This window comes from Daphnia magna, linkage group LG1, assembly GCF_020631705.1.
Source record: "Daphnia magna isolate NIES linkage group LG1, ASM2063170v1.1, whole genome shotgun sequence".
In the NCBI taxonomy this organism is placed as follows: domain Eukaryota; kingdom Metazoa; phylum Arthropoda; class Branchiopoda; order Diplostraca; family Daphniidae; genus Daphnia; species Daphnia magna.
This window is the reverse complement of record NC_059182.1, coordinates 536,221-548,265: the sequence shown is the minus strand read 5'-3', so window position 1 is coordinate 548,265 and position 12,045 is coordinate 536,221. Positions and strand designations below refer to the sequence as shown.

The 12,045-nt window shown below is 40.2% G+C and overlaps 2 protein-coding genes and 1 long non-coding RNA gene across 4 annotated transcripts in view; 1 reads left to right on the top strand and 2 right to left on the bottom strand.

The window, feature by feature from the left end:
• The window catches only part of LOC116920420, a 92,477-nt gene that overhangs the window by 27,319 nt on the left and 53,113 nt on the right, over positions 1–12,045 (bottom strand). Inside the window, exons 4-7 of the mRNA XM_045174899.1 lie at positions 1,357–1,435; positions 839–1,199; positions 282–763; positions 84–221 (exon numbers count right to left, since the gene is read on the bottom strand). Coding sequence (XP_045030834.1) covers positions 84–221; positions 282–763; positions 839–1,199; positions 1,357–1,435 — 1,060 coding nt within the window. The remainder of the gene's footprint in view (positions 1–83; positions 222–281; positions 764–838; positions 1,200–1,356; positions 1,436–12,045) is intronic.
• LOC123473897 lies at positions 2,420–3,190 on the top strand. Of its 2 annotated transcripts, none has more exons than XR_006648297.1 (2): positions 2,420–3,025; positions 3,096–3,190. It is a non-coding gene; the product is annotated as an uncharacterized LOC123473897 (long non-coding RNA). The 2 variants fall into 2 exon arrangements; XR_006648298.1 differs by having other exon boundaries at positions 2,420–3,029.
• LOC116935393 lies at positions 2,988–4,811 on the bottom strand. The gene is made up of 5 exons (XM_045175161.1): positions 4,474–4,811; positions 4,275–4,404; positions 4,142–4,218; positions 3,748–4,056; positions 2,988–3,684 (listed from the first exon to the last, which is right to left on the bottom strand). The coding sequence occupies exons 1-5, from the start codon at positions 4,675–4,677 to the stop codon at positions 3,250–3,252; spliced, it is 1,155 nt and encodes a 384-aa protein (XP_045031096.1). The 5' UTR covers positions 4,678–4,811; the 3' UTR covers positions 2,988–3,249.

Below are 12,045 nucleotides of genomic sequence, written 5' to 3'. Positions count from 1 at the left end.
AAGTAGTTTGTTGGTGTTGACTTGGACTGCAAATTTAATCAAAAAATTAATTAAATTTTAGAAAATGATTACTTAGACTATACACGAAACGGAAATTCTTGACTTGCGTGAAAGGGCTTCTTTAAATTTCTCATTTGCTATGTGCAACCAATTGAATCCTTTTCCTGGGGGATTTATCATATTTTTGATGGGCTCGTACGCAAAATGATTTTTACCCAAATCTCAATGAACAAAAAAAGACAATTTAGAGTCGTAAATGCGGCGAATGTATGCAAACTTACTTGGTAAATTGACTGGATTCTTTTTATTGAGGTTTTCCAAGATTGACTTAGAATCATTACCAAAAAGGTGTTTGCCACGCTTTAGATAATAAAACAAAATGCATCCAACTGCAATGACATCTTCGGTGGCGTCTTCGATGCCTTCCAGGGAGTCAGTTTCCTCTGACAGTGTCCAATACTTTCTCAGGCAGAGTTCCCTCTCAAAAGGTTTTTCTTTTTCTTTCATCTTCTGCGACAGCTGTTTGCTGTAACTGAATTTGCTCAATCCAAAATCTGATATTTTAATGCGCACAGGACGCGACTGGGCAGCAATGACGACGTTTAATGGATTTAAATCGCCATGAACAATTCCTTGGCCATGCAGATAGAAGATTCCGTTGGTAATTTGATAAATAACTAGCGATTGATTTGGCATCGCTCCCTTGTACCGGTCAGTGCAATATTCATATAACGTAGCACTGTACGGTTCTAGGGCAAAATACCTGGACAACGAACAAAAATAATTTCTTTTACTTGACACTACTAATACTTTAGCCAAAAAGGTGAAAAATTATGACCTATATCCGTTGGCAACGTCCTCCTCGTAACAAAAAACTCGTAGGATATTATTGTGGGTTGTATTATTCAGGTTGTCCTTGACGAGCTTGTCAGCCACATCTTTCCACCCATCAAGGCAGTCTTCATTTTTAATTCTTCTTATTGTGGCTTCTTTTTTTTCCACTTCGATCATTTCCGACTTTTTCCCTGGGTCAAGGGGTTCCCTAGGATATTCCATGCGCCTCCAATATCCGCCATACATCCCGTCAACGTATGGATTAAAAAGCTGATTGTTGCAAACCAATTTCGCCCCATTAAATAACAAATCCTGTTCTGATTTCGGCTGTTCAGCCTCTGCCATCTTCTTACAACTTGTAGATACTACAAAGAAAAACAAAAAAGTTGATAAATGTCACTTGTATTGTAATTACGAACCCTTATGTCATGAAGGGGAAATGGAGGAGGAGCTGCTCAGGGAAAATTTTGTGCCGATTCTTCCTCGTGCAGCAGCTAGTATGGGAACATAATTTCATGACACTCTTCATCCATTGCTGCTCTCCTCGCAACTGCTGGCTAAGTACATGGTTTTTACTGACGTAACGCCTAACGCCACACGTCAGGGAATCCAAGGGCCTTAGTTAATGGAACTTCCTCTAAAAGTATCTTTGCTATTTCGAGATAGGCAACAGCCGTATCGTCCATCCCCAATTTAAGAATCGATCGATCTGCCCATATCAATGCCAAACGGCAAAGCAGGAGCAAGTCAACGAAGAATCTTACCTTGCAAGCATGCAGCCAATGCCTCTGGCGTATTTGGAACTTCAATTACTTCCGTCTTTTCAAACTTCTTCGAGATTTGATTTGATCTGACCAAGACACAATTAGTCTTCCAATACGTCCAAACTCCAAACTACGACTATCCTACGCAAATACACGGGAGAGTGGAACCGTTTACACGAGAAAGAAGATCTGGTATTGAAGAAAGAGTAATATCCTGGTTTTGCTTGCCGTGCACAAACATGAAGTGAAACGACCACCGCCCCGTTTCCCGGATATTTTGGGGCGATTGGCAATCTATTTCGCACGAAATGCTCATGTAAACATTCTGCGTTGCCAGTTTGATTTAGGTAAAAAAATTCGCTTTGTAGTATTTAGTACACGCAAATTCATATCATAATTACGTAATAACTAAGCCAGAGTAATATATTAGGCTACAATTGCAATCTAATCTATCTAATTCTAATCTATGACTCTGACCAGAGTAATAGAATAATGGTGTAGCCACGCTTATGGCGGGCCCTTCCATTGCCTTTTTGGCCTGAAAGTCTTTCTGTCCTATAACGAAAGCGCCACAGCGGCTGTGTTGTGAACTTGTGATGTATTACGTTTTCGCTATGATTTCGCTCATTTTCGTCGTCTGTACTTCAGAAAGTAAACAAAAAGTGGCTTAATTAATTAGTGTGAAAAAAGTAAGAGCATGAAGAGATTTCTTAACAACCCTTAAAACTCAATTCATAGGTGGCAGTTACGGTTATTGGACACTTAAATCGATATCTTGCCTCATTTTCTCACAATCGATACGCGAAATTGGCAACAACTTTTGGGAAAAATTCCGAGAGGGGGAGTTAACATGGCCGTGGCTACACCAGTATTCTATTACTCTGCTCTGACTAAGCAATCTAAAAGACCTAGGATTCTGCCCCGGTGCAAATATGGGTTGACCTTGATGAGCTTAATAACGAAAAGTGCTGGCATAATGCTGAAAAAAAAGTGAAAAATAATACATTTTCTGTGTCACCGTACCAGCACGTTCCGTTGTTAGCTGGCCAGTCAACCCATATTTGCACCGGGCACCGGGGCCGAGCGCTAAGTAAACCTCTTTTACGGTGCGACCGGTGCGACGGTGCTGCGGAGTAGACCACGACCACAGCAGAATTCTTGAAGTCTGGCAATGTCGAAATCCGCCATGATGTTTGGATGACGGTGTTTTTCGCTGTTCCCCCTCACTTTTCCACAGAGAATTATTTGAGTGAATTTTCCCCTGCACAATAAACAACGTGTATACTAGTATTGTAACCTACTCCATTTACTTATCCTGTTGTAGAGATTCGATTAACGACGCAGCCAACATTTCAACAGTTAACGATGCCAACAAACAGAGAAAATGAATAAATAAAAGTGAAAATTTACTTGGAAACCCACAGAGAGTTCGTATCATACAAAAGCTTATTTTTCCGGTGCTTAATCACATGAATTTTTCTCAATAAATCCTTGTAGGTACCTCCTAAACCATGTTAATTTGTCACATCCATAGTTCTTTGTCGTTTTGTTTTGGTTTATGGACATCCATCACATTACATATTTTCAACACATTTTACTCACAATCATCTGTTTTTCAATTTTCAAGATTTACCTTCCCAATATAAACATTTCAGGATCGAGTTGAACTCTTTGAACGTTGCCGGTTGCGGCTACTCGTTTGCGGTCTCATTTCGCCCGGTATAATTTTCGGTGTGCTGGACGGTGGTGGAGGGATGTTGCCTCCTACCGTATTGTTCCAGTAAGAGACTTGAATCCTGGGCACGTTGAAAGAGGTCGGCGGATGATGCGATTGCGAACGACCTTGTGAACGATGTCGATCAAACAGTTCGGCAACAAAACCAGCAGCTCCGCCCGAGTTATTTGTAGGCAAGACGGGCATGGAAGATCTTCGAGAAGGATCGCCGGGCAATAAAACACTGGCGCCCATGACTCCACTGCCCGTCAATTGAGACGCAATGCTAAACGTCGATCCTTTACTGTTTCCATTTTGATCCGATCCTCCACCGCTTACAATTCGAATGGCTTTTTTCAGCGTATTTTTAACCTGTGGAAAGTGCATTCGTTTGAAAATCAAATGCAAATTCTCTTTTCAATTGAAACGAATTACCCAAGAGTCTTTGGTTTTGCCCGATGGGAGGAGGACGAGCGATGAGCGTTTAGAGAATTGCTGGAGGCTTGGCTCAGAAGAGGCTACAACTCCACCGTGATGAAACGTTTTCAATCCCAGTCCGGGATTCAATTGCATCTTGTCCATGTACTTGTCGATAATTTCAGCGCATTTAGTACGGCCCGTCAGACGGGCCCATTCCACCGAACATAATCCCCGGCCGAAATCTCTCAGGACGGGCGAAGCTCCGGCCAATAGAAGCAGCCGAGTGCATCGAACTCGGCCTTGCAAAGCAGCTTTCATTAAAGCCTTTATAAAACAAATGAAAATCAATTCAATTTACATGTCTGACATCACAACGTTTGGAAAACAAACGAGGTATAGAATTTGTTACAGTAAGGCCGGCGTTGTTACGTATGTCGATGGATAAATTTGGACACAATGTCAGTAGACTAACGACATCTGCGTGACCTGTTATGCAATCGCTTTTAGATTTCAGTGATTCATTTCATCATTAGTGAGTATACCTGCTTGTGATGCCAGGTGAAGGGCAGTGTTACCCTCATTATCAGCCAAATTGACTTCAAGGCCAGGTAATTTGATTAAAAGACGGGCGATGGCCACATTTCCTGTCATTGCCGCATGCAACAAACCTGACTGATGAACAGCAACGAATAAAACACTGGCGTTTAACTAATAAGTTAAACCACGAATTTAATGATTTACTTTTCCCGTTTGATCTGGGGCATTTAAATTTCTGGCTGAAACTTTGTCGTGGTGGAGGCTGAGGTATCGGGACAAGGCGCCAGCGTCACCATCTTGGCACAACTTCAAAACGCTGTGATCGACGAGCGACACTACGAACTGATTGAAAATCGCTGCTGGATGGCTGAACTGGATTATCGGTGGGCTGCTGGCGGCCGGACTCATCACCGCCTCCGACGGACTTTGACTTGGCGAGTTCAATACGGAAGTTAAAAGGCTGGACGAGTCAATGGCCTTTGCCGATGGCTGGACAACAATGTCCGATGGAAATACCAAAGTTCCGTGTCTTGTTGCACGTAAATTAAAGTTCACTTCTATTCGGCAATTGAATTAGATTATTAGGAAATACCGATAATGAAGGGTGTCGTGATGTTGATTGGATTTTTTGGGTGCGGTGGAGAGGACGGGCGTTACGGGAATTTTGCGACGGACGCCATTTGGTGATTCGAAGGTGAAACTCTTGGATAATAAAATCGGTTCGACGTCTGCGGGAGTCGTTACGTGGACAGAATTCAATTCAGTGGACAAATTGATGCCGAGTGAAAGCCAAAGGCCATCTAGGGAGAACCGCGTCAGAGTTCGAGCACTTTTTGATTTCGCGGCTGCCCTTGATCGATACATTGTAAGCGAATAATAATCAATTATAAAATGTCCTTTCAATACGCTCGTGGTTCTAATAATTTGTTTCTCCTGAAGCCGTGTAAGGAAGCCGGGCTCGATTTTCGAAGAGGAGACATTATTCATATCGTTAGTCAGGACGATCCTTACTGGTAAAACAACCAACAGTCAACTCATTTAGCTGTCCATTAAATGGGCCACAATTTCATGTTTTAATAGGTGGCAAGCGAGGCATGAAGGCGATAAACAGATGCGCGCTGGATTAATTCCTAGCCGCATGCTGCAGGAGAAGCGCATCGCTTATGAGAGGGCTCACTCGGCTAACAATAACAGCGATCAACAAGGTGAGTCTGGCTTTTTTTTTGTAAATTTATTTTCGCTCTCTTTGTAGCCATTTACAAATTCTCCGAAAAATACCAATTGCATGTACATTTAGTGATTATGGCCGTCCGCCAGTTTTCATATTCGTTCTGCCTATGAATTTGTAATTGTCTATGATTTTTATTATCAATTAAAAAACTCTAAAGAATCCCCGTGTGGAGGAACGCTTTTGGTGTCGTATTGAATCCCAGCGACCTCTTTTATGTTTGCCATCATAACAGTTTTATTGATGTTGCCTCTTGGATCGGCCTCCCTCTTTCTGCTCCAATAGAAATCAATACCCTTTGATGTTTGGATCGAGATCGATACATTCCTTGTTTAACTAGGGATTATAGTTTTCTGTTTGCTTGAATATTTTTTTGTTTTTCTCGGCTGCTGATTCGTTTTCTTTGTGTGTTTTTCGGTTACTGCTGGCTGTTTGCTCCCCCTGTTGAATGAAACAAAAAGAAATAGGTTGCAGTCGAGCACGTTCAATTGGCTCTTTCAAAAGCGAAAAGAGCAGCCCCACTCAAAAAGTCATGTACGCTCTGGCAGAGAATGAAGATTTCGATCGGCAAGAAATTGTCACTTACGAAGAAGTGGCCCGTCTGATGCCCTACCCAGCTGTTCCTCGGCCTATTGTCCTCATCGGCCCGCCGGGTGTTGGACGCAACGAGCTAAAACGGCGTCTCATCGCACTTGACCCCGACAAGTTTAGAACCACCATCCCATGTAATTCCACGTGCGAAACTATTCAAAACGAACAATTCAAAAATGTTTGTCCATTTCGAAGATACTTCACGATTGCCGAAACCGGGCGAAGCGGACGGAGTCGACTATCATTTCCTCGATCGACAGCAGATGGAACGCGATATCGACGATGGCCTTTTTGTAGAATTCGGTGAATACAAGGGGAACTTGTACGGGACGGCCAATCGAAGTATCAAGGAAATTATCGAACTCGGTTACACTTGCATCCTGAATCCGCATCATCAGGCGAGTCATTTCGTTTCCTAATGATGATGCTCTTCTAATTCTCTTTTGATGATGCAGGCATTGAAAACATTGAGGACTGGCGAATTCAAGCCGCACGTTGTCTACATCAAACCGCCGGGATTTAACGTTTTGCGTGAAACACGTTCAGCTGCTTACGCTCGCTCGACGTTCGATGAGAATTCTTCACGTGGTTTCACCGACGACGAACTCGCCGAAATGATCCGCAGCGGCCAGCGGATCGAACTTCATTACGGCCACCTCTTTGACGACGTTATCGTCAATGGCGACCTGTCGACGGCCTTTGAGCAGTTGCTCGTCGTCGCTCGTAAACTGGACACCCAAGCCCAATGGGTTCCCGTTTCTTGGGTCGTCTGACCTCCTCGACTTCTCTCTTTCTCCCTCTCTCTCTCTCTCTTTCTTAATCTCTTTGATTCATTAGGCATTCCCTAAATCTAAATCTTAAAAAAAGAAAAAAGAAAAAAGACAAAGACATTCGTAACATTTAGCCAAGGAAGAATTTAAATACTCTCGCCAGTCGGGATAGGTCTGTTAGTTAATTTTATATACAAATAATTGTTAACCCTGCCATTTCCCCGTCCTTTAATTGTTTATTTTATTATTTATTCGAGCCCAAAGTTTTCAGAAAGCTCTGCCATATTATCCGCCCTCCTCCAAGTTTTGATTCCGTGCAGCAGAAACTCAAGTATAACAAGATAATTCACACAAGTTCTAGTCGCCGTTGTCTCTCTTTGACTCCCATTTCTTTTGTTGCCCGACTCTGCATTTTTCCATCAGATTTCTGAATATGTGTGTCTAACTCTCGAGCGATCCCTTATATTTTAGAAATCTCATTTCAACTAAAAATCAATATTATTTCATTTCAGTTATTTATAGTTTAAAAAACAGAATTTGTTTAGTTTCGTTTTGTTTGTGACGTTTCCCTTGTGGTCAGTATGAAATCCCAGTATGAAACCAAATTAACCCAAACAAGAAAATCAATTCCATGTCTCCCTTTTCCTCACATTATTCTATAGCTGCGCCCCTCTTTCATTCTATTATGACTGCCCCCTGTCATCTGTATTATTTGCGCCATTACCCATTTAATGTATAGGAGATTGTCAGACGTGGCCTCTTTCGTCTTTTTATTCAGAGATTTTGATTAGTTAACGCTTTTTGTTTCCCCCGTCCAACATGGAAGACGGGTAAATTTCATACCTGAAAAAAGAATGGATATCTTATGCAATAGTTTCGCCGCACTGACAAAAACGGTAATATTTTCGCGCATGAAATCACGGCTTAAAAGTGAGAAAATCATTTGAATCATGACCCACATCAATGATGGCACTTCGTGGTTTGCTAAACGGATAGGCGAGTTTTCTACGCTGTACTTAATTAATGTTTAATGACAGGTATTCAGCAGCGATAGATACTAACCTTCCTTTAATGGAAAGGCGGGGTAGACAGAATTGGGAAAAAGAAAAAAAAATAAATGAGAAAGTGCTACGTAACAAATACTAAAAGACGCTTGCAATTTATTCGTGGCAATTAAACATGAACAGCGAAAATTTCTTTTTTTAGTTCTATAAAAAAAGTTAAAAACTAAAATAAAAAAATGGCTTGGAAAAAATAAGAGTTGATCAATGTTAAAAATTTTTTTCACTTTAAGTGCGAAGTAGTGTGATAATGTAAAATCATGGCTAAAACGATGACATTCTAAACAATTCTCACCTTCATCACTGACCAAATGATTAAAGTCCCACGGCTTCTGGCTGCAAGAAATTGACCGTTAGAGAAAAAGACGGATTTCTATGTCTTTGAAAGACGTCGCGGCTTTTGTTCGCTTTCCAGACAATTCCAAGTAAAAACGCAACTGGATTTCGATGCACTAGATACGAGAAACCGTCAGAGAATACAGTAACAAACAGCAAACAACAGACAACATACGAGGCCCTACTAGAGGAGCGACGTCAACTGAAGACGCCGGAATTGGCTGAAAAGGAGGAAGAACGACGCATGAAAATGTAATAACAAACTCAGAAATGAGTTCCCTACCCGAAAACATCCAGGCCCAGTTACGCCGACACGTCCAGATTCAAGACGATCCAGATTTATGGTAAAATGGCAATTATTCTGCTTTGCATTCCAGAAAATAGCAATGGCTGTGTGACAGTTTATACATAAAGAAGTGAAAATTATTTTTTCAGTCTGTCTGCTTTTGCCCTTGGTGAGAGAAAATGGTTTTTTATGGAACAAATCGGCAGGATTTGCTGATTCGACAAGGTTTTTTTTTTTTCCTTTTTTTACGTTATTAAACAATTTCAATGTGACATAACATCTAGAAGGCAAGAAAAGAAAAAGCATCTCGTAGGTCGTAGAAAATACGAAAAAAACTGCAATTTGCTGATGGAGATCGAACACGTAAGTTTCCACCAATCGCAATGCTTGTGAAATTTTCCTTCTCTTGCAATCAGTGAGATTCTTTCACCTCTAAATGAAAATCAAATCAAATCTAGACGCACGATGCAGTGAAAACAATCAGAATGCAAAAATCCAACACGTAGTTTGAAGGGCCCCAGTACATTTGGATAAAAATATCATTGAAGCATGTTTTATTTCGAAAATATTAAATGGTTGTCTTTTGCAGGACATCTTGTTTTTCACTAGTTCCTATTTAGAGGAATGACCCCTTTAGGCGTTTTGGAGGACTAACGTCTTCGCTATTGGCGTCCACGTCTTCATCGTCGTCCTCGTTATCGGTTTTTGTTGATATTTCAATGGCCGAATCAGAAATGTTACTTTCTTCGAACGCGAATTCAAGTAAGCTGCTGCTGTCCTACATTGAAAGAAAATGGTTCGCACGAGCATAAATTGTGTGACATGGTCAAATAGTAAAATAATCGTCAGGTTGAATTATTTGAAATCCGTGGATCGAAGCAGATATCACTTACCCCAACCCGATAATTGACTATAAGTTTATTCTCGTAATGGTTTGTAGATTTTGTGGTGAAAAATGACATATTCCTTGGGCCATATTTCATATCCATGTTGACTTTGTATATTTGTACCCAGTCCTGTAAAGCATAAAGTGGAGGAGAAAATAAAATTTTGTTTAAAGTTAAAAGAATTTTTGTAACTTTAAGCGCGTAGCATTGTTTGATCATGTTTAATTATGGCTAAAACAATGATTTTCTTAATAGTTTTTTCTCACCTCCGCTGACCAAATCATTAAATTCGTCTCACGGCTTACGGCTGCAAGAAATCGACCGTCCGATGAAAAGGCGACCGTTCCTATGTCTGTATCTTTGGAAAGACGTCGCGGCAGTTGTTCGCATTCCAGAGGATTCCAAATAAAAACGCCTTTCATCGAACAACTAAATGACAAAAAGAAACCCATCAGAGAGTACCGGAACTGAAAACAAAAACATCGAACAAGGATTTTACACCAAATCACAAAGAGTTTTTTTTTTTAATTAAAAAATGCCTATCTCTTCGTCCGGATTCCTTTTTAATTGCGGACATTTTCCCTCCTTGAGCTGCTTACTTTTCTTTCTTGATATTTAACTTTGGCAGATGGTAGACTGAAAAGTTTGTCAGGTTCCTTTACAGGACTAACGCATTGGATTCGCCAATTCATTTGTTTGACTTTTTCCTTTCGTTTATTTTCCTATATGCCTTTCGCTTGGCATCCGCTATCGAATGACACTGCGTTCGTTAAACTTCAAGTTGAATTTACAAATTTCAGAAAAAAATGTGTTCGAATCCGCGCCCCCGTGGCTAATAGATTTTAATTCAGTCGCAACGATTCATCGGGTGATTCGCGTTGAAAAGAATAGACGCGCACTTTTAAAAAGCCTTCAGTCAAACAAACAATTTGGTAGAACTAGAATTTAAGTTTTAAATGACTTACTAAGCAAAAGTGAAGTTTTTGGCTGATTTCCTTGCCATTTCGATTCCGCCCTTTTCTTCCCCATTTCCTGTGCACAAGCGCCAAGCAAAATTTTTTAACTCCTCCTCCTCCTCCTCCAAGTTATAAATTGGCATGTCGTCGTCCATAGACCAAATCTGCAAAGAAGAAAAAAGACAAATCGAATAGGAAAAAAAAAATTCAATTTCCTCAATTTCATTCCATAACATCAATAAACAAATTATTTACATCTATCCCCTGATCACCACCACTGGCCAAATATTTGGTCCTTTCATTCCATTCCAGAAAATCACAATATTTTCCATGTGTGAATTCTTTCACGAGTCGAGTTGTTGTCAAATTGTTTTCCTCCATTTCAAAAATTTTGATCGTTCCATCGTTACAAGAGACGGCGATTCGATTTTCAGAGATCCACTTCACAGCCGAAACGCTGAATTCACTTTTAATTGTGGTGATGACGTCACCAATGGATGAATCACATACGAAAACTTGATTTCGCCCCTGGATGAAGAATGGCGAAAAAAAAGAAAATAAATTGGCCAAACGTAAAAATAAATTGACGAATGATGGGCATAAAAAGGCGCAGTTTTGACTTTGCTGAACTGACATCTCCGCACGTTCACTTTATGTAAATGGAGAATTCAATTTTGAATTTGAGGAATGAATCGTTAATTTCAAACATCAAATCTAAATGCTTTGACTGTAACAGTTTCTTTTTGACGCAATCAGAATAGCGACGATGTTAATGAAACTATCCAATAAACTTCAACTCTTTTTGAATGGCGTCGTCAAGTAAATTTTAAGCATTTAGCAAAAAATAAATAAATAAAGTAAAGGACAGATAACTGACATGAAGATGAACCCAAGTTTGTTGATGGGCCAATCAAAATTGACATTGTAACTTACAAAATTATAAGCAGCAAATAAGTTGGGCCTGGTTGGATTCCAATTTATTTCTTCAATACGATCAGGAAGTTCCTTTTGAAAGAGGATTTCGCACTCTGGGTAACTCCATACGACGACAGTACCTTTATGAAATCCAGCAGCTAGTTGTGTACCGTTAATCTAATTCAAGATTTCACGTTATATTTTCTCTTAGTTGTACGGATGAATTATTTCTGTCTGTCCGTGATTTCGTTTTACATTTATCCGTAACAACCCGATCAAATGCAGATGTTGTTAGGGGACTATGTTTCCGTACGAAATCAGGGATAAAAAGTCAGTCCATTATTGACTTACATTCCACTCAAGCGAATAAACTCTCCTAAAGTTTAGATGTTGAAATGTGACTTCTTCTTTCTTCTTTCTCCAATTGGAAAACGGAATAGCCAAATTTTCGGCAGTGTAAAATATTAACTTTTTCTCATTGGCACATGCAAGAATCGGTTCAGTGGGGTGGGAACTGATTCTGTCATACACAATAAACGACACATCAGCGAGGTTCAATTGACATTTGATTTTGTCTAAAAAAAGGAAATAAAAGAATCGTCATAATCAATTCATTTTCGAAGGAAGTGGTTGAGTTTTTACCCATCCCGTCCAATACAACGGCTAGTTGTTTTATGACCTCAGGCAATCCAATTCTTTCTTCTTCTTTAAATTGAATCATTTTTTCAATCAACTTAATCAAACCA